At 34.6% G+C, this 23888-nt stretch overlaps 1 protein-coding gene across 17 annotated transcripts in view; it reads left to right on the forward strand.

Annotated features, from left to right (window-relative positions):
* Dlg1 (discs large MAGUK scaffold protein 1) overlaps nucleotides 1-23888 on the forward strand; it is a 261124-nt gene that overhangs the window by 141778 nt on the left and 95458 nt on the right. For all 17 annotated transcript variants that reach the window (XM_047563705.1, XM_047563703.1, XM_047563711.1 and 14 more), the window contains 5 exons: nucleotides 4203-4256; nucleotides 14275-14325; nucleotides 16569-16693; nucleotides 18443-18612; nucleotides 19994-20130. In XM_047563705.1, the coding sequence (XP_047419661.1) occupies nucleotides 4203-4256; nucleotides 14275-14325; nucleotides 16569-16693; nucleotides 18443-18612; nucleotides 19994-20130 (537 nt within the window). The remainder of the gene's footprint in view (nucleotides 1-4202; nucleotides 4257-14274; nucleotides 14326-16568; nucleotides 16694-18442; nucleotides 18613-19993; nucleotides 20131-23888) is intronic.

Genomic DNA, 23888 nt, shown 5'->3' on the forward strand with positions numbered 1-23888 from the left:
TGAATTTAATATGTAATAACTCCGGAAATCAGATTTTCCTCCAGGATTTTGTTAGTTATTGGTTTATTTTTGTTTTTGATTTTTGTAAGCTGCCAAAAGTCAACCAGAGTTATAAACTTTAGGTCTTCTCAGGTATTGCCAGGCCTGTGTAGTGACTTTCCAGTTTCCCCTATATATGTGGTCACTAATATTCTAATTTTCATTGTGGAAGGTGAAAAAAAGATTTTGAAAAATGAAAGCAGGGTATTATAGTTTGTATCTAGAATGTGCTCCAAAGGCTCATGTGTTGAAGGCTTAATTCCCAGCTTCTGGTACTGTTGGGAGATGTAGGAACTGTAGGAGGTCTAGTTGAAGAAAGTAGGTCACTGTGGGCATGTCCTTGAAGGATATATCTTGTTCACAACCCCTGTGCTATTCCTTCTCCCCCGCCCTCTATTCTTCCTAACTGCTGTTAGTTGAGCAGCTCTGTTCTACCAAGTGCTCCCCACCATGATGTTCTGCCTTGTCAGATGCCCAAAATGATAAGGCCAAACGACAATGAACTGAAACTATGAATCAGCGTAAATCTTTCCTTCTTTCAGTTTGTTAATGTCAGGTATTTTCTTATAACAATGGAAAGCTAACTAACACATAGAGAAAAAGGCCCTTGGAAGTCAATCCAGCCAGATGTGGGGAGGGGCTTATAATAATGGGGAGAGGTGCAAAAGCAGTGACCCCTGCTTCTTTATCTACACCTATGTGATCAGAGGAAGCATTCAGCAATTGAGAGCATAGATCTCTGATATTTGGTGGACAGAATCGTTTTTGCTCACCCTGACTCATGCAAGCTGTGTATAAACAGTTTTATGAAAACTACACAGTTAGCTGCCTGTCACAGGACTGACAGAGGCAGATGGATAGCTACTACTGTGCTAAAGCTGCAAGTGACAAAATTAACTGTTCAGGCCTTTACTTGGAAGTTGTGAGCCTTGAAGAGAATCCAGCTTTTCCTAATACTCATATCAGATAGATTATGCCACTGAACTTGCTGTCTAGGTATAAAACAGATTTACTGTGCTTCTTGCTCTGCCTTCTTCCCAGAATCCACCTTATTTATTTTTACTTTAACCTACAGTGATCAACTCAGTGATAGTATTTAACTATTAGCACAACGTGTTTCAAATTAAAATCCAAGATTTATCTTGGGTTTGTGAGGTCTACATTTGAAAAACACTTGTTTTGGGAAGAAGAGAGAGACATTAAACAAATAATGTAATAAACCTTTAATAGATGCTTAGAAGGAGAAATACAGTGTACCTTGTAAAAGAATATTTTCTAAACTGTTAATTTTTGTCTATTTTAAAATAACTGGATCTTAGGATTATTTTAACACCTTTTTAAAAAACATTTTCGCCCTCTGAAATTTTGTGTTTTGATCTGTTAAAATAGTAGTCGCCCTAAGATCCTTTGTTAATGAAATAGTAAAAGTTGGATGAGCAAAATTATATTTCTTTAAGTGTTATTATTGATTCTTGGGTCAAATTCCTTAGGACTTGTTAGTACCTTCTTCTGGATTATCTTGTCCTTTTTTCTGCTCCTCTCCCCAGTCTCTAAATGATTTGTAGGACTTTATTGTCCACGTTGAAACAAATACACAGTGCTGTGTATTATTAGTTAATAATAATAATAGATAATCACTTGTATAGCTTCCAGTGATTTATAACATACTTCCTTTATATGACTTCTTGGAACCTCACACAGTACCTAGGCTGAAGACAAATAGTCCAAAGTCACTGAACAATAAAGTGAGGTAGAGAAAAGCCTAGAACCAGTGTCACTTGAAGTGAGATTCAGGGAATGCTTTTTCTTCATTTGATTCTCACCACCTCCCATGGTACTGGGAATCATACCCAAAGCTTCAGGGGTTCTAAACAAGTGCTCTACCACTGAGCTACATCCCCAACCCATTTTAGTTTATTTCAAGACAGGGTCTCACTAAGTTGTCCAGGCTGGCCTCAAATTTGTGATACTCCTTTCTCAGCCTCTCAAGTAGCTGAGATTAAACATGTGCATCAGCACACCCAGCATCTTCATTTGAAGTAATTTACACATAGATTCTTTTCATGTCTTTGTTGTTGTTTGATTTCTTGGTAAGTAAAGTTTATATAACCTGTTCTTCTACCTACTGTCCTAGTTAAGATTCTCAAGATCTTAAGTGATTAGCTACTGTTGAGTTTTCTTATCTTTTACTTCAGCTACCTACCAGTCTATATTTTCTGTAGCCAACTTTTCTGCTTACAGTCCTTCTGAAGCAGCGTGTCCTTTAGCTTTGCTGCTATCATTGTTTTAGGTTTGATGCTAGTATATTGTATTTTACCATCCAGGTCCCTTCGAATTTTGCTACCCCTTTCACTCCTATTCCCACCTTCACCAAAATGGAGAGGAATAGAATGCTACTGTATCAGATACCATTTCTACATAAATGAAGTTTAAAAATTTCAATTCAGTAGGTGAAGTTATAGTTGATTCCAAGATTGATATTTTATTCCCCATTTACTAACACAGTCTTGGCTATTTTTATCTGAAAAACAACTCTGTAACTCATATATTTCACAACTGCCTTAGCTCTTAACCCCTTCTAACTACGAATTTGACTCAATATGCTTTACTTTACTTTTTATACAAAATTTCAAAAACTTTCAGATGTTAAGAACATTGTACAGTGAACTCCATTTATACCCATCACAAAACTATAATAGTATCATCTTATAACTTGTTCTTTTTGTTGTCCTCTTCTATAATAACTTAAGCAGAATATAGTGAAGTTGCTTCATAAAGTTTTTTTAAATAAAGTAAAAGTTGTCAATTTAAGTAAATGCATTATACCTCTGAAAAATGAATAATTTCAAATATAAAATCTTAAATATCTGTACATTCAGTAGCTTTGCTTAAATAGCATCTTAAAAGTAGAAATTTTGTTCATTAGGGTTGATTTTCACTGAATCATTCAAAGATTGACTGTTTAATGGTAGGGTTGAATATGAAGTGGTTAATGTTATGTTTATATATATATACATATAGAAAAATATTAACCCCTCATTCTTAACCTTCCACTTTATGTAACCTGAATGCAAAGTATTTAATTGTTAAACCTTGAAACTGTTTTCTTTACCTATTTTGTCATATGATCATTCAGATGTAGTACTTTGCTGAAAATATTATACCACCAATGAATAATATATATCATTTGAATTCCAAATATTCACATTTTTAAAGGCCTATGCATTTTGGAAGAAAACTTTTTTTGTACTATAGTGTTCTATCATACAGCTTTCAATACAGTTCTTTCATACAGTTCTTTAGTTAATTGGAGAATTATTAACGTTTATAAGTATAACCTCTAAAGTTTAAAAGATAGTCATCTTAGTCTATGAAAATGTTGTTTGACTTCATTGACTTACTACTTTTATAATAAATATGCAGAAGAAATAATTTTGAATGGGATTATATTAGTTTTCTGATATTTCTTTTCATTTGATATTAAATTTTATTCTTTAGTATCATCCAAATAAAAATCAGTTCTAACTTAGCCAGAAATTCATACTTTTTCATTTCATCTTGTTCATTATTCTACTTGGATTTTTGTGCATCACAAACCATTATTATTCCATGAGTGGCCTAGAATAGCAGTTGGGGTCAGTAATTTCAGCCAAAAGTAGTTGGGGGCTTTTACATTGAAGAGGGGTTTCAAATTCTCCTGAGTTCGTGATTAATTTGTTTCTATGATAGCTTTTCCCCTCCTGCTCTGCCATGCTCAAACATAATGTGGGGGAGAATTTTTTTTTCTGGATAATAAAATGATTGGAATCTACATGAAATCATTGGAAATAGAAAACCTGGGTTTCTATAGAAAAATTATTCTTGATACATTAAAGAGTATTTATGGATTTTTTGAGAAAGCTATGGTGGACTTCTTTGCAAATCTTAAAATTAGTCTGTTTTAGCAGAAACAGCAATTTATTTCTCAAAAGTAAATCTAATATAACTGTATACCTGATTTTTTTCCCCATTTGATATTAGAAACTACTCATTATATAGAGAACTCACATAAAATTGTCACTTAAGAAATAGCAAGAATTTCAAATGGTTTAACATTTGTGAATAATATATGCAATGATTTTATTTTCTTGTTAAACTAATACATTTATAATATTTTCTTAAAGGCAAATCCTCCTCCAGTACTGGTTAATACAGACAGCTTGGAAACACCAACTTATGTAAGTTCCATTTCCTCCTTACTTTTAAATAATTCTACTTTCCTGTTCCGTTTTTAACGTACATACAAAGAACACAGCATTTTGTCTAATACATTTTGCTTAAGACATACTACCACAACATACTATACTTACAATTACTGTAATAAGTGAAGCAGTATTTAGTTGCCTTTCTTTTTCATACTTACACAAAGCAAAAATGTTGAAATAGAAATCATGGTTTATTTCTTAGAAACAAAGATCTGACCAACAGATAAATGAAAAATGCTCAATATCACTAATCATCAGGGAAATGCAAATTAAAACCTGTTTTGGTGACTGTTATCAAACAACAAGATAGCAGGTATTGGTGAGAATATGGAGAAAAGGGAAACTTTATACAGTGTTGTGATTATAAATTAATAATAACCTTTTTAAACAGTACAAACGAGTCTCAAGAAAGTTAAAGATAGAACAGATTCTCCAGCAATCCTGTTTCTGGGTGTATAGTCAAAGGAAATGTCATTATGATATCAAAGAGATTTCTGCACTCCTATGTTCACTATGGTATTATTCACAATAGCCAAGATGTTGAAACAACCTAAGTGCCTGTCAGGGGACAAATAGATAAAGAAAATGTAATGTATACACAGTGTAGTACTATTTAGTGTTAAAAAAAAAAAGAAAAAGGAAATTTCTGCCATTTGTTATAATGGCATTAAACCTGGAGGACATTATGCTAAGTAAAATAAGCCAGGCACAGAAAGACAAATACTGCATCGTTTCACTTATATGTAAAGTCTAAAAAAGTAAAATTCAAACAGAATAGAAAGGCAGTTACCAGGGACAAAGGATTGGAGAGATGTTGGTTAGAGGATATACATTTTCAATTAAGTGGGTCACTATGTTGCACACATGTAATCCCAGCAACTCAGGAGGCTGATACAGGAGGATTGCAATTTTTTTTAATATATATTTTTTAGTTTTATGTGGACACAATACCTTCATTGTATTTTTATGTGGTGCTGAGGATCGAACCCAGGGCCTCAGGCATGCTAGGCAAGCCTCTCTACCACTGATCTACAACACCAGCCCCAGAGGAGTGCAAATTTGAGGCCAGCCTGAGAAACTTAGTAAGACCTTGTCTCAAAATAGAAAATAAAAAGAGCTGGGGATGTAACTCAGTGGTAGAGTGCCCTGGGTTCAATCCCAAGTACCACAAAAGGTAAATTAATTAATTTTAAAAAATAAAATTTCAGTTAGATTTGTTTTGGAGGAATAAGGAATAAGTTTTGGAGATCTTTTGTACAATGTGGCAATGAGTTAATAATGATGTGAGGTATACTTGAAATTTGCTAAGAGAATAGGTATGAAGTATTCCCAGCACCAACAAAAAAGAAAAGAAAATTAAGCTTATGGTAATGTACTCTTGCTCCTTAGTAGCCCAAGTTGGATGTGTTTAATATTACTGAAATGTCTTTATACTTGAAATTAGCAGACAGTTTCAAGAATTGAGGATCAAGAAATAAGGTTACTTGAAGTTCATATGGCCTTTTCACTTGTCACCTTTTAGAATCCATGCTCCTTGGAAACCTACATCATAAGTTGGCATTAAATTAAGCACCAAGGACATTTACTAAGCACCAACCTTATAAGGAGACTGAATGGTGAAAAATCTTAAATTCCTTAAAGTAGAAATTATAAACCCTCAGTACCAAAATGTTACATGTTAATACCTGATGGGCTTTATAAGTGCACTCAATTGGAAATCTTTTCCAAAACAAAATTTCAGACTACTTAGAAATAAACAGAAATGAAGCCCAATGTGGCAGTTGTGAGATTTGACCAAAACCATATGCCAAGGAATATTTATAAATTTTAATGTTTTTAAAAACAGAAAAGAGTTTACATAAATGAATTGGGCATTTGACTCAAAAAGCATTTTTTTAAACCTAGAGAAAAAATAAGGAATTATTAAAAATAAAAGTAGAAAGTAATATCATAGAATGCAATAGATTCATTTATATGTTAAAACCAATTAGAGATGGATAGATTTAGCAAGTCTTATTAAGAAAACATAAAGATGATTTTTAAAAAATGAGTACATAGGTCTCTGGGTCTCAGAGCTATTGTACGGGGCTCCAGGTGGCGGCTCAGAGGAGGGGCCGCATAGCCAGGCGATTAGGTGCAGAGCAGGGTCCCAGGAACGGCTTCTTGGTGGAAGAGCCCCACAGAAACACGCCTAGGGGTGGAGCGAAGTTTCCAGGACTGCGGGCAGATTCTCTGAGGAGAGGCAACCTAAGGAGACTCGTCTGCGAAGGGTGAGGCTCCCAGGCCCAGGAGGTAGGTCCGGGCCCCTGGGAACGTTGCAGAGGAAGACAGCCCAGCCCAGGCGGTAGTTGTAGATTGAGGGGAACCTCTAGGAGGGGAACTGACCGGAGAGACCTCCCCACCGGGTGAGTCTTCCCTGCTGGGTGAGGTTTTCCCACAAGGTCGGTAAAACCAGAGACACAGGCACAAACAGGCCTTGCCTTAGCCTGCAGCCTAGTTCCCCTTTGGATGACCATTGGTCAACATGTGGAGGCACCTCTGCCCACTAGCAGGGACTATACCCCACCTGAGGGTCACCAACCCTAGAGAGGCAGCTTCCTTGTGGAGCACCGCATTCCTCCAAGACTGCAGGCTACTGAAGGATAAGAGGGGATATACTAGCAATCTTCAGGGACATTATAAGTCAATAGAGGAAATCTGCAAAATCTTAATGACCCACTGATTCCTGAACAATATGAGAAAACAAGGGAAGAAAATGCCCCAAACAAATGTAGATGTTACATCAATAAAATCCAATGACAGCATGGCAGAAGAAATGACAGAAAGGGAGTTCAGAATGTACATAATTAAAATGATCAGGGAAGCAAACAATGAGATGAAAGAGCAAATGCAGGCATTGAATGATAGCACCAATTGACAGTTAAAAGAGCAAATACAGGAAGCAAAAGATCATTTCAATAAAGAGTTAGAGATATTGAAAAAAAAACAGAAATCCTTGAAATGAAGGAAACAATAAACCAAATTAAGAACTCCATAGAAAGCATAACGAATAGGATAGAACACCTGGAAGACAGAACCTCAGATATTGAAGACAAAATATTTAACCTTGAAAACAAAGTTGAACAAACAGAGAAGATGGTAAGAAATCATGAACAGAATCTCCAAGAACTATGGGATATCATGAAAAGGCCAAATTTGAGAATTATTGGGATTGAGGAAGGCTTAGAGAAACAAACCAAAGGAATGAGCAATCTATTCAATGAAATAATATCAGAAAATTTCCCAAATCTGAAGAATGAAATGGAAAATCAAGTCCAAGAGGCTTATAAAGGACTCCAAATACACAAATTACAACAGACCCACACCAAGGCACATTATAATGAAAATACCGAACATACAAAATAAAGACAGAATTTTAAAGGCTGTGAGAGAAAAGAACCAAATTACATTCAGGGGGAAACCAATACGGATATCAGCAGATTTTTCAGTCCAGACCCTAAAAGCTAGAAGGGCCTGGAACAACATTTTTCAAGCTCTGAAAGAAAATGGATGCCAACCAAGAATCTTATATCCAGCAAAACTTACCTTCAAATTTGACGATGAAATAAAATCATTCCATGATAAACAAAAGCTAAAAGAATTTACAAAAAGAAAGCCAGCATTACAGAACATTCTCAGCAAAATATTCCATGCGGAAGAGATAAAAAACAAAGAAGCAAATCAGCAAAGGGAGGAATTATCCTAAAGGAACTGTCAAATAAAGGAGGAACCAAGGTGTGTCAAAAAATAAATAAATAAATAAAATTTTAAAAAATGAACCAAATGACCGGGAATACAAATCATATCTCAATAATAACCCTGAATGTTAATGACCTGAATTCATTAATCAAAAGACATAGACTGGCAGATTGGATTAAAAAGAAAGATCCAACAATATGTTGCCTGCAAGAGACTCACCTCATAGAAAAAGATACCCATAGACTAAAGGTGAAAGGATGGGGAAAAACATACCATGCACATGGACTCAGCAAAAAAGCTGGAGTATCTATTCTCATTTCAGATAATGGGGACTTCAAGCCAAAGTTAGTCAGAAGGGATAAAGAAGGACATTTCATACTGCTTAAGGGAAGCATAAATCAGCAAGACATAACAATCATAAACATCTATGCCCCAAACAGTGGATGATCCATGTATGTCAAACAAATCCTTCTCAATTTTAGAAACCTAATAGACCATAACACAATAACACTAGATGATTTTAACATGCCTCTCTCACCACTGGACAGATCTTCCAAACAAAAATTGAACAAAGAAACCATAGATCTCAATAACACAATCAATAATTTAGACTTAACAGACATTTATAGAATATACCATCCAACCAAGATCAAATACACTTTCTTCTCAGCAGCACATGGATCCTTCTCTAAAATAGACCATATATTATGCCACAAAGCTAATGTTAGCAAATACAAGAAGATAGAGGCACTACCTTGTATTCTATCAGATCATAATGGATTGAAATTAGAAATAAATGAAAGAGTAAAAAACAGAAATTACTCCAACACCTGGAGATTAAACAATATGCTATTATATGATGAATGGATAACAGAAGATATTAGGAAGGAAATTAAAAAATTCTTAGAGGTAAATGAGAATAAAGAAACATCATATCAAAATCTCTGGGACACTATGAAAGCAGTTCTTAGAGGAAAATTTATTTCACGGAGCGCATTTAATAAAAGAAGTAAAACTCAAAAAATAAACGACCTAACACTACAGCTCAAAGCCCTAGAAAAAGAAGAACAGACCAACACCAAAAGTAGTAGAAGATAGGAAATAGTTAAACTCAGAGCCGAAATCAACGAAATTGAAACAAAAGAAACAATACAAAAAATTGACAAAATAAATAGTTGGTTCTTCGAAAAAATAAACAAAATTGATAAACCTTTAGCCACGCTAACAAAGAGAAGACGAGAGAAAACCCAAATCACTAAAATTCGGAATGAACAAGGAAATATCACAACAGACACGACTGAAATACAAAACATAATTAGAAGCTCTTTTGAAAATCTATACTCCAACAAAATAGAAAATTTCGAAGACATCAACAGCTTTCTAGAGACATATGAATTGCCTAAACTGAACGAGGAGGACATACACAATTTAAATAGACCAATTTTCAAGTAATGAAATAGAAGAAGTCATCAGAAGCCTACCAACAAAGAAAAGTCCAGGACCAGATTGGTTCTCAGCCGAGTTCTACAAAACCTTTAAAGAAGAACTCATTCCAATACTTCTCAAAGTATTCCATAAAATAGAAGAGGAGGGAACCTCCCAAACTCATTCTATGAAGCCAACATTACCCTGATACCTAAACCAGACAGACACATCAAGGAAAGAAAATTTCAGACCAATATCCTTAATGAACATCGACGCAAAAATTCTCAACAAAATTTTAGCAAATCGCATACAAAAACATATTAAAAAGATAGTGTCATGATCCAGTGGGTTTTATCCCAGGGATGCAAGGTTGTTTCAACATCAGGAAATCAATAAATGTAATTCACCATATCAATAGACTTAAAGTCAAGAATCACATGATTATTTCAATAGATGCAGAAAAAGCATTTGATAAAATACAGCACCCCTTCATGCTCAAAATACTAGAAAAAATAGGGATAGTGGGAACATTCCTTAACATTGTAAAGGCCATCTATGCTAAGCCCATGGCTAATATCATTCTAAATGGTGAAAAACTGAAAGCATTCCCCCTAAAAACTGGAACAAGGCAGGGATGCCCTCTTTCACCACTTCTATTCAATATCGTCTTTGAAACTCTAGCCAGAGCAATTAGACAGACCAAAGAAATTAAAGGGATACGAATAGGAGAAGAAGAACTCAAACTATCCCTATTTGCTGATGATATGATTATATACTTAGAGGAACCAGGAAATTCCACCAGAAAACTTTTAGATCTCATAAGTGAATTCAGTAAAGTAGCGGGATATAAGATCAATGCACATAAATCTAAGGCATTTTTATACATAAGTGATGAATCTTCAGAAAGAGAAATTAGGAAAACTACCCCATTCACAATAGCATCGAAAAAAATAAAATACTTGGGAATCAATCTCACAAAAGAGGTGAAAGACCTCTACAATGAGAACTACAGAACACTAAAGAAAGAAATTCAAGAAAACCTTAGAAGATGGAAAGATCTCCCATGTTCTTGGATAGGAAGAATTAATATTGTCAAAATGGCCATACTACCAAAAGTGCTATACAGATTCAATGCAATTCCAATTAAAATCCCAATGATGTACCTTACAGAAATAGAGCAAGCAATTATGAAATTCATCTGGAAGAATAAGAAACCCAGAATAGCTAAAGCAATCCTTGGCAGAAAGAGTGAAGCAGGGGGTATTGCAATACCAGATCTTCAACTCTACTACAAAGCAATAGTAACAAAAACGGCATGGTATTGGTACCAAAATAGAAAGGTGGATCAATGGTACAGAATAGAGGACACGGACACAAACCCAAATAAATACAGTTTTCTCATACTAGACAAAGGGGCCAAAAATATGCAATGGAGAAAAGATAGCCTCTTCAACAAATGGTGCTGGGAGAATTGGAAATCCATATGCAACAGAATGAAACTAAACCCATATCTCTCACCATGCACGAAACTAAACTCAAAATGGATTAAGGACCTCGGAATCAGACCAGAGACCTTGCATCTTATAGAAGAAAAAGTAGGTCCAGAGCTTCAACGTGTCGGCTTAGGACCAGACTTCCTCAACAAGACTCCCATAGCACAAGAAATAAAAGCAAGAATCAATAACTGGGATAGATTCAAACTAAAAAGCTTTCTCTCAGCAAAGGAAACTATCAGCAATGCAGAGAAAGAGCCTACAGAGTGGGAGAAAATTTTTGCCAATCATACTTCAGATAGAGCACTAATCTCCAGAATCTATAAAGAACTCAAAAAACTCTACACCAAGAATGCAAATAATCCAATCGACCAATGGGCTAAGGAAATGAATAGACACTTCACAGAAGAAGAGCTACAAGCAATCAACAAACATATGGAAAAATGTTCAACATCTCTAGTAATAAGAGAAATGCAAATCAAAACCACCCTAAGATTCCATCTCACCCCAATTAGAATGGCGATTATCAAGAATACAAGCAACAACAGGTGTTGGCGAGGATGTGGGGAGAAAGGTACACTCATACATTGCTGGTGGGGCTGCAAATTAGTGCAGCCACTCTGGAAAGCAGTGTGGAGACTCCTTAGAAAACTTGGAATGGACCCACCATTTGACCCAGCTATCCCACTCCTTGGCCTATATCCAAAGGACTTAAAATCAGCATATTACAGAGATACAGCCACATCAATGTTCATAGCTGCTCAGTTCACAATAGCCAGATTGTGGAACCAACCTAGATGTCCTTCAGTTGATGAATGGATAAAGAAACAGTGGTATATATATATACAATGGAATATTACTCAGCCATAAAGAATGATAAAATTATGGCTTTTGCAGGCAAATGGATGAAATTGGAGAATATCATGCTAAGTGAGATAAGCCAATCTCAAAAAACCAAAGGATGAATGATATCGCTAATAAGTGGATGATGACACATAATGGGGGGTGGGAGGAGTTAGTGTTAGGGTTAGAGTTAGGGTTAGGGAGGGGGGCAAGAATGGAGGAAGGAAGGACTGTATAGAGGGAAAAGAGGGGTGGGAAGGGTGAGGGGGAAGGGAAAAAATAACAGAATGAATCAAACAACATTACCCTATGTAAATTTATGATTACACAAATGGTATATCTTTACGCCATGTACAAACAGAGAAACAACATGTATCCCATTTGTTTACAATAAAAAAAAAAATGAGTACATAGGTCTGGGGTTGTGGCTCAGTGATAGATGGGGCATGTGTGATGAACTGGGTTCGATCCTCAGCAACCACATATAAATAAATAAATAAATAGTCCTTCAACAACTTAAAAATATATATTTAAAAAGAGTATAGCTGAATATAATTTTTTTCTCTTATACAAAAAGGACTTCCATTTATATTGAATAGGATATGCACACATGTATCCTCCCATATCCTAGATTCATACTGATGATATATTAAAAATTATATAAATACTTTTGTAACGTGTACTCTCTAAAACAAGAGAAGAATGTCTTTAGGTGAGAAGAAAGTTGAATCAAAGTAGTAATTGGGTTTGACTCCATGAGAAACACAAGAAGTAAGAACTCAAAAGGATAGTAGAGGTGAATTTCAAAAATCCCTGAGAAAAAATTTCCAGCCCCCTCTACTAGACCTTTAGAGGTTCCTTCCCTGTAGTACAATGAAGAAAGCAAAGTGACCTGCATGGGTTTCATTATTTGTGTTGAATTTGATTGTTTGATATCACAATGACTCCTCTGTTACTTGCATAACAAACCTCCCAAAAACCTAGTTGTTTGAAAGAACTACAATTCATTGTTTCTTACGTTTTTCTGAGTTAACTGTTTAGTTCTTCTGCCCGTAGTTTTGAGTGGGGCACTGGAGAAGACTGGAAGATTAAAAATAGCCTCATTCTGTCTGGGGATATAGTTCAGTTGGTAGTGTACTTGGGTTCAATCCCCAGCACTGCCAAAAAAAAAAAAAAAAAACACCTCATTCATGTGACTGGCAGTTAGGGCTGGCTACTGATTACAAGTGTAACTACAGCTCTTGGGCCAAGGTCCTTTCATTTCTCATAGGTTGATTGAATTTCCTTACGCTATAAGTGCTGGGTTCTAAGAAACCCATACTAAGACAAAGGCAAATATTACAATGTATCATATGACATGACCTAGCCTCAGAAATCACACATGGTCATTTGTGCCACATTTCTTTTTATGAAAAGTAGTCACAGTGCTTGCCTAGATCTAAAGGAAGGGGAAATAAACCTTACTCTTAATGGTAGGCTAATTTATTCACATTGCAAAGAGTAAATGGGATGGAAGATGTAAGTAAGACATCTTCAGAAATGTAATTTATCACTATTTCCTTTGATTTTGCCTAACCTGGTATCGGTAGAAGTTTTAACTCAAGTATTCAAATCCAGGTTAATCTGGCTCCACATACTTCTTTCCCTCATTACAGGAGTTAGTTGTCAGGAGAGAATAGGGAATGAAGTTGAAGGGGAATAGTAGGTGAGCAAGATCTTGGATGGTTAATCTGACTTGAACATGAAATATGGAAGTGAAATTTGTGGCAGAGGTAAGCACAAAAGTTCAGACATGGAGGTGGGAAATTGCAGGATATGTAATGGGAAGACCAAGTCATTCAAATTAGATATGTGAGGAGCATGAAGAGGGTGAGATTATGAAGGCAATTGGTAGAGTGGGGCAGTTCATACAGAGCCTTGATTACCAAGCCCTGAAGTTTGAATATTTCTAACAAGGGAGTTTCTGAACAAGTATTTAAATAGAGGAAGTGTGTTATTAGCCTGAACTTTAAAAAGATCCATCTGTTTAAAACAATGTTTTGGACAATGGAGAAGACTAATGTAAACAGTAAGCACTTGGTAGATTACATTTAGTGGCAGAGTTCCAGAGGAGGGTAATCAAGGCTTGAGTCAAAAGTACTGGCAATGAGAATGAAGAGGTAATGACTTTCAGAAAAGTTGAAGTATTTGAGTTAGGAAGAACTAGCAGCAATTAAATATGTGGATCAAGGCATAAGACTCAAGTGTTCAATAATAGTAAAGCTGAATGTACCTTCTGGTTTGTGAAAGTCATGATACTGTGGATGTTGATTCAGGCACGTTTATACTCCTCCAGTCCTTGAAAATCTTCCCTAAATTTATTGAAATGAAGCTATATTATTTGTTCATTCTCACAATTAACAGGTTTTCATTAATAAATCATGCAAAAATTATCTTGCCATTTCAGATTTTTCACTTGGAATTTCTGAGCTGCTTCTCTTTTCCCTCATTAGGTTAATGGCACTGATGCAGATTATGAATATGAAGAAATCACACTTGAAAGGGTAAAGACTATTAATTACCTTAATCTATTGTTTTAAAGAACTTTTTAATACTCTGCTCTATCATATAGAATCCAAGGGAAATAATTTTTCAAAAACAGGGAAAAGTAATGTTTTCTTTTGTAAGTTCATAAATCATAAAGTTAATTGTGATATTTTCAGAACGTGTTTCTTTTCTTTTAATATCCGTTTTTAAAATAAATTTTATTTTAAAATACTTTTAGATATACAGACAAGTTGTGTGGATAATAGAAATTTCCCATTTACCCTGGACTCAGGTCCCCAATTGTTAACATCTTACATTGTTAAAGTATATTTGTTTCAACTAATGAACCAAATATTTATGCATTGTTATTGACTGAAGTCTATACTTTATTCATAGTCCCATAGTTTTTATGTTTTTCTTTTTCAGGGTTTCATCCAGAAAAACACATTTCATTTTGTTATGTCTCTTTAGACTCCCTAGATAATAACTAGTTTTCCAAAATATTTTTGTTTTTGTTATTTAAATGCCTATGATAAAATATTACTCATTTTAAGTAAGTGCTATGCAGGTAACTGCATCAGTTTTCTTTCCAAATAATAGCCATAATTCTAATGAATGAGTTCATAAGAGTATAATTTAGATGTATAAAATCTCATAAGATTTATTTTCCCTTAAGAATATCTGCACTTAGGTGTGTTGGATGTAGCTCAGAGGTATTGTGACTGCCTGCCATGTGCAAAACCTTGGGCTCAGTCCCCAGCACTAGGAGGGAAAAAAAAAATCTGTGTTCATTTTATTTTGCATTTTAATAATGCACCCTTGTCTCTCCAGCAGTTTGGGAAAATTCAGTGTTCACACAACTAAATTTCTTAAGTAACTAAATGTTTGCATATTTAAAACTAATATCTTAGATAATTAAATTTGTTCATGTTTGAGGCTAGAATAGACTCTAAGGGAAATAAATAGATCTGAGAGTCATGTAATATATAATAGATCTCTATTGTCTACTGCTTAAATTCAGGACACCTACTTAAGTTATGTGGATGTCTTGAGTAATGTTCAAGTAAGCACAGTATTAATGTATTTTCCATATTTTAATATGGTATTTTGTAACATTCCTTACCTTTTACTTTATTCTTTTTTCATCTTTTCCCAATGCCTTCTAAATTCCTTGTGTTTAGTTAGGACTAAAATATTGTATTTTTCCTTGTTTGAAGATTGAGTACCTAAATAAGTTGGTAATCTTCCCACAATCTCTTGGTACTGTTGCTGAGATTCTAGTAACTCTTCAAAGAATTAAGCCTGAAAAACGTATTTTTTAAATTAAATTAGAATTTAAAGACAAATGATGATAGATTTAATACTAACAGTTAAGTATTTAAACCTATTTAATACTAACAGTTAAGTAATAGGTCTGTATATATTCATTTACTTGAATTGCCTGGAAGCTAGGGTTAGAACATTTTTGAAAAATAAGAATTTCTTGGATCTCTTTTCCTTGAAGACCCTTTAAACCAGTAGAACCCTCTGTAAAGAACTACTATTCAGAAATTCCATTTTCTAGTTGGTAAAGCAAACAAAAAGTAGAGTTGCTTTGTCAAGACTTATTTGCTTATCAAGAAAGCTCACCATTGTTTTAAGTTCTCAGGGTGGGTTTTTAGTACTAAAAAAAAACAATACCTTTTGATAGTCAGGTATATTGGTTAAGCATGTCAAGGATTGATGGCAGCTATTACTTAGCAGCTCCAATTTCATCATTTTAGAATAAGCTTATGGTAAAGCTAGCTGAAGAAAAGCACCAGCTGCCACTCCTTTTTTAAAAGACTGAAATATAGTATATTGGTTTGATCTACTCAGAAGTAATGGTGTAGAAAGATCACTTCAGTGTTGGTTTCTTAGGAGAGATTTGCCCTACCAAGCTTGCATGAGTTACAGTCTAAAAGAAAGAAACTTTCAGCAATACCTCTGCAGATAGATAATTAATCCAAGGACAAATCCACATACTTTTAAAGAGAAAACTAGAATAGCCTTTAGAAGTATTAGTACCAGTACATTTTCTTCAGCCTTACCTACTAAACAGTAATGCCTCTGAAAGATCTTAGTTATATTGTCTATTTAATTTAGAACCTTCATATTACCCACACATTTATGTTTCTATGTTGTGTTCCCTATCTTAGTACAGTTTCTAGGTCCTACAATGACAGGAACCTGTCAATAAAAATAATTGTTATTACTTGACTTTTTTTTTTCCTCTTCCCAGGGAAATTCAGGGCTTGGTTTCAGCATTGCAGGTGGTACAGACAACCCACACATTGGAGATGACTCAAGTATTTTCATTACCAAAATTATCACAGGGGGAGCAGCTGCCCAAGATGGAAGATTGCGGTATGTTTTGCACTTTATGTTTTAATGTTGAATAAACTATTTAGAGAATTTTCTTGAAGTATACTGGACAAGGGAAAAGTACGAAGAAGGAACTCTGTTACAACTAACTTAGAGTAACATGCACAAACAACATGCAAATGAATGAAAAAGATAATTTTGCTTTTAGCATTGTTTCCTTCTTTTCATTTATAAACTGTTTTATCTTAGATATTTTATTTTGAATAACTTTGATGATTTAAATGTTTGTGACCAAATTTATAGAATTCATGAGTTCCCCTTGTACTTTCAAATACATTCACAAAATATTTTCCATTTCTTTTCTGGTTGGGAAGCATATAGATAAACTTATTTAAGATAAGTTACATCTGGTTTTGTATCCCTTGCCACAGAGAATAAAGTGTATGTAAACTTTAAATAAATAAATATATTTCCTTAGATAAAAATAATAGTTTTCTCTTATTTAAGTAGTGTTCTATTTTGGAAGATATCTTTTACAAACTTGTATTTTCCTTAAGTCAAAAATTATGGCACTGTTCTGTTTGTATGTTGTTGTATATGTGTATATGGTAAGAGACTAAAATTTTAGTGCTAAGGAATTTATATGGTTTGTTAAAGGCAGCATCTTATTTTAAGGCGCTTGGTACCTTATGCAGCTCTTCAGTTTATAAACTTGACTTCTTACTGAATATGACAGGTCATATAATGAAATTAGGCATAAAAATTAAGAGTGACCATTCGTGGAAATGTAGACAGTTAATTCCTGGTTCTGTTACTGGCATTTTATTTGTGCTGTTTGTGTCAAAATCGGTGTGTTCCCTTTGTTTCACTGAAGAATATACCTATATAACTTCAAGGTACCATTACTTTGGGTAGTAGAATTTTTTTGCTCTTAAGTTAATTAGATACTGAAGCTTGTCAGGACCCATGTTAATATTTTAATTGTGCTTTGTTCCACCCCAAGTAAAATACCATGCAGTCAAAACAGAGACCAGAGTAGGGGAAAGGATTAGGATTAGGAACAAATCAGACTTTTAAAAACATACTACCCTCTCAAGTCATAAGTTACTTATATAGAAAACCTTTGAAATAAGTGACCTAACCTCCAAGAAATAAATTTATTCTTTTAATTCTAGTATGTAGGGTAGAAAAGATACTTAAATTTTTTTGATAAGTTATTGAATTAATCAGCTTTGACACCATCTCTTTGAGCTTCATTGTTTTTAAGTCTTTTAATAAACAGCACAGTTACTTATTTTCTGGGTTTTCATGCCTCAGTTTTTCCATCGGTATAATAGACATAAAAATCTATACCTGTGGGGCTGGGGATATAGCTTGGTTGGTAGAGTGCTTGCCTCGCATGCACAAGGCCCTGGGTTCAATCCCTAGCACTGCAAAAAAAAAAAAAATCTATTCCTACATTACAGGCTATTGTAAAGATTAAAACACTAAGAAAGTACCTCACATATGGTTAGTGCCAAATGTTTGCTGGTTTTATAAAGGATCTTAATCCCTACACATAAACCTACAAGCATTTAATGTTTTGTGTAATAATCTATCATTTGTACTATTTGTTTTTTGCTCCCTTTGCTGACCCTTGGGTAGTGATTATATTTATACATTAGAATTTAGCATGTAGCATTTATGTTTTCTGGAGTCAATAATTCTCTTTACCTTCAAACAAATATAACAAAAAAATGGTAAAGTGGAAAATTAGCATTTAAGTTTTTGAATATTGAACTTTTTTCTCAGGGTTAATGACTGTATATTGCGAGTAAATGAAGCAGATGTTCGTGATGTAACACATAGCAAAGCAGTTGAAGCATTGAAAGAAGCAGGGTCTATTGTACGCTTGTATGTAAAAAGACGGAAACCAGTATCAGAAAAAATAATGGAAATAAAGCTCATTAAAGGTCCTAAAGGTATGTGGTACATCATACTAAATCATTAAGAGAACTCTGAGTTAAATATAACTATGATCTTATTTTTGATATACATTCTAAAATGAGCAAATTTATAATCTACAGTTTGTAAGTGGATTTAGAGAATGTCTCATGGATTTTCTTTGTCTCAAGTAAAATACATATCTACTAAAATTGTAACATTTGAAAAGTTTTTATGTTAATTTATATATACTATTACATATTTTATTGCTGTAAACATGCTCATAAATTTATAACTTAAAAATAAGTTCCATGTGATTTTTATATTCAGTATTTCCAGTTGGGCGTAGTGGCACACACCTATAATCCCAGCAACTCAGGAGACTGAAGTAGGAGAATCCTAAGTTCAGAACCAGCAACTTAGCAAGACCCTGTCTCAAAGTAAAAAATGAAAAGAGCTGGGGATGTGGTTACGTGCCCCCAAGTTCAATCCCTGGGACCAAAAACAAACAAACTAACAAACAAGCAAACAAAAATAGCACACATACAAAGATTTCTATAATCTATCTTTAATAGTTTTTAAGAGCAGGAATCAAAATCTCTATAAGTAGATTAGTCCCTATTTAAGTATTTGGATATTAAAAGAAATGAAATATTCTTGTCCTTAAATAATTTGAAGACATATTTAGTGCTTATGTTAATGTATGATAATTAATATGCAAAGTATTTTAAATGAAATTACATAGGTTAAGTCAAAAAGAATAAAGTATAGTGTTTGTCATATGCAGTTACGTGTACAATGAGGGCTGTTAAGGTATGGTTTCTGAATTTTGAAAATACTGATAGGATTCAAAATAAATGGAAATATTAATTCTGTCATGTGGCTTCATGGTAGAAGTAGGATTCCAACAAATGGAAAAGGACCAGAGAGCTGGGAATTTGTTTTTCTTCTCAATTATTTTAATCTTGTGAAAATAGTAAAACTATTAGCAATCATAATTATGATGGAAAAAAAGTAAAATGTAATTTTGAATATCTCTTTGGGCTAACGATCCATTTACAAAAAAACTTTAAGAAAGAACCAGGTTTAAAGCAATCGTTTGTAACTGTAGAAGTCTCTATATTTGTAATTGCCCCTGGTTATAGAATAAATACTTGGAATTTTTAAAGTAGATATCGAACTAGATTATTTTCTATTTAAAAAAACACTAGGGGCTGGGGATATAGCTCAGTCGGCAGAGTGCTTACCTTGGAAGCATAAGGCCCTGGGTTTGATCCCCAGTACCGCAAAAACAAAACAAAACAAAACAAAAAAAACACTAGTATGATGGAATTATCAACCTCTATTTTTCAGTCATTATTTTTAGGTTTAATTTCACCTTTATTGATGAGAATCTTTAAACTAGTGTTTTCCAATCAGGTCTTGGGTTCAGCATTGCTGGAGGTGTTGGAAATCAGCATATTCCTGGGGATAATAGTATCTATGTAACCAAAATAATTGAAGGGGGTGCAGCACATAAGGATGGTAAACTTCAGATCGGAGATAAACTTCTAGCAGTAAGTATAAGAAATCTGTTTTTTAAAATATTTTTTAGTTGTCAGTGGGTCTTGTCATTCATTCATTCATTCATTCATTCATTCATTCATTCATTCATTCATTTATTTATTTATGTGAGGTGCTGAGGATTGAACCCAGGGCCTCACACATGCCAGGCAAGTGCCATACCTCTGAGCCACAACTCTAGCCCAAGAAATCTGTTGTTTTTAAAATAATTTGTATTGATATATTTTCCTGACAGAATTTCTATATACTGAAGACGTTTAAATGACTTTTAAACGAGTGAATTCTAATATTGTCTTATCAAAACCTGAAAAGTGATTCTTGGTATTTTCCATTTTCATTTCTTCTTCCAGCCCCTCACTTCTCTCTTTTTCTTTTTATTCCTTTTTTCCTTTCCCTCTCCCTTCCCCCACCCTCCCTCTTCCTCTCTGTGAGGGGTGGCCCCCATTGTTAAATGATTGCAGGCTTAGAAATGTACAGAACTGTTTAATCACAGTCCTTAAGTTTATAAGGCAGTGTCGTCGTTATGCGTGACCCTCTTTTGTTTTACTTTAATTAATTTATTTATAATATAATGAAAACTCATGAAGTTATTTTGTAGCCCAAGAACTAGAACATCAACAATTTTGTATTTCTTACTCTGTTTTACTGCATTGCAGATTTATGCCAATTTTTTTTTTGTTGTTGTTGTTGTTTTGCAGAAAAGCAGGGTATGGCCATTACATGAAGCTTTGGGGAAAAAAAATCTACTGGTATTACTTAACATTTTGTAATGTTAAAAGTGTTATGTGTGTGTGCAGCTGCTGAATATGGCAGGTCGAACGTGAAAGACAATAAAATAAAGACCTTCTCTTTATACAAAATAGTTTTTATTTTATTAATAATTTAAAAGCAAATGTGAAAGATGGAAGAGAAGAAAAATGTATCATCAGATTAGGAGAAACATCAACACCTGAAATCATTAGTTGGAGAGGTGGTGGGGGGCAGGCTTTTCAGGGTGGTCCCAACTGGTCCATTTAGACTGGTCCCATCAGGGTAGAGCATCCTGTCCACTAATCAGACTCCAAAGTCTTATTCCCAGTTGGGGTGAGGGTGCTCTTTAAACACAAGTTACAACAAAGAAAAACACTATCCTAACAGCCTGAGTGACTCTCTCAGGGTCACTTCACCTTACAGACCCCCAAGGATTGGCCAGATCCCAGAAAAGAGGAAGTGATAGCATTGAGATAATAAATGTCTCTGAGTTCCTGTGGGTGGTGAGTGAGTGAGACAAACCTACGGAAAAGTCTGCATTCTTTAGGTGTGCTGTCAAGGATGCGCAGAGGTCATAGCAGGCACATAGACGGGGAAGATCTTTTATATTTTCCTTAGCCTTTTACAATCGTTAATTATGAAACTGTCTTTGGTGCAAGATTAGGATACATGCAATACTGGCAAATATACATTAAAGCAGTGGGAATGATTATGTGGTGAATTATGCTATTTTCTTCTTGAAAGTTGTTCAAGTACATACATATACCTAAATATTTTGTTTCGTAGTATTTGGAAACCTTTTTAAAAAACTGTTATACTGAATATAATCTCTTAATAATTTTTTTCACTCATATTGCCTTATTGAGACTTAATCATATCATTGTCTTGAGCTGAAATAAATTTACTTCATCTTTATATAACATTTATTAGTGACTGTCTCACAGTTTATCCATTCTTCATCAATAACTTCCTTGGCCCATGTTCCGTAGAAAAATGGGAGCTGATCTCATGATAGCTGATTTCAAGGAAGTTAGCTAGAGTGAATGAAAATGAAAAGTAGAGATGAAAGAAAGCTAATACAAGATAGAATGTTTCTGAACTGGCTGTAATTTCATAAGAAAATTTATATTCCTTGTCAGGTAGAAAAATCTTCTAGGAAGGCAGTGTGAAACCACTAAATCTTATGCTAGCCATCCAGGGTAAAAAAAAAAAAAAAAAAGAAGAAGAATTTACCTGCTAGCCCCTGTAAGTCTCCCCTGGCTTTCATCTTTAGTCTTACATGTTGTAATCTATCCTGTAACAGATTTCTGGATTGTGTTACCCATCTGAAGTCAACTCTCACTTTCTGTGTTATACCATTTCACTGGAATCCAACAGTGGAAGTTGGTATAGGCAGTGGTATAGGCAGATCAGACATGGGCCTTTGACACATTAGAGTTTCTACATCAGCCATGTCCAAATCCAGCCAGAAGAGGCGGAGAGACCTGGTAATAGCAAGAGATCAAGTAAAAGTTTAAGTAGCCAGCACATTTCATTGAAAAAGCAGCCAAGGCCTAATGGGCATTTGGGCTCAAATTATTTAGCAAAGGCTCATAAAATGGCCTAGTATAGTAGCAAGTTGAGCTATTTCCACTTTTTTGCTATTATGAATAATTCTGCTAGAAAGAGCTGCAGTGTATTTTGGTAAGCATGTACTGCAAGAGTTTCATTGGCTATTTAAATAAACATGTAGTTTATTGAATCATTCTGTTTTATTACTAGGAGTATGGGGGCGTGGTTACTGGGTTTTAGCCCAGGGGCATTTTATCACTGAGCTACATTTCCAGCAGTTTTTATTTTTTTACTTTAAGATAGGGTCTCACCACGTTGCTTGGGGCCTCACCAAGTTGCTGAGCTGTCCTTGAACTTGTGATCCTCCTGTCACAGCCGCCTGAGTTGCTGAGATTACAGGCATGTGCCACCGTGCCCAGCCCCAGTAGTGGTGTTTTAAAAATAACAACAACTCAAAAAGAAAAAGAAAAAAACTATTTTTTTCTATACTGCTTGTAAAGCTTTACACTCCCACCAGCAATAAGATTCCTTTGTTCTGCATCCTGTCCAATACTGCAGAGGGATTTTTTTTTAAGTTAATGATGGGGAAAAGGAAAGAACAGAACTTGAACTACTTTTCTAGCTTTTCTCTTACAGCTCTGATTGCCTTTCTTTCCCCTACAGGCAACACCTTTTCCCCATCACTGTGTGCACATGTGCATGTACACATACACACAACCAGTTTAAACAGCTTTGTATCTCAACTAGGTTTCTCACTTTTATTTTTTAAGATGGCTATCATGTTTTCCTTTATGATTTCTCCAGAACCAATTTTTTTGGTACAGCGCCAGTAATCTGTACTGATTTACCATCATGGCAGTACTCTCATTCTGTGGAATACACTTTCAATGAAGTTTTTCTTATAATTACACTGAAATTATGCACTTTTCAATCCTCTTCTTAATTGATTTACCTGGCATTTGTCACACCTCCCTTCTTCAAATACTTTTTTTGACTTTGCTTAACAGTCACTCTCTAACTTGATATTTCTCTTACCTCACTAGCCATACTTTCCTTTTTTTGGTGCTTCCTCATATCCCTTACCTGCAAACATTGAAGTAATTCAGAACTCAGGCCTTGTATATTTACTCTTGTTTTTCAGTGCTTACTCCCAAGGACTCTGTTTTCTAAACTGTACATCTAAACTGGTAAAGGGGCAAATAAATGCTCAAATCTAAAATTTTGGGTCATCTTTTTTCCACACTACACATTGAATCCCTTAACAAATCTTATCAGCTCTTAGTTATCCAGTGCTGTTAAGAAAATTCAAAGTGTAATGGCTGAAATAACAAAAATTATGTATTTGCTTATAATTCTGCAAATGGGGTAGGCCTTGACAGGGACAGCTTGTCTTTATTCCCCCATGGCATTAACTGGGAGGTCTCACCTAGGCCAATGTATTTCCATGTAG

This window comes from Sciurus carolinensis, chromosome 9 (assembly GCF_902686445.1).
Source record: "Sciurus carolinensis chromosome 9, mSciCar1.2, whole genome shotgun sequence".
NCBI lineage: Eukaryota > Metazoa > Chordata > Mammalia > Rodentia > Sciuridae > Sciurus > Sciurus carolinensis.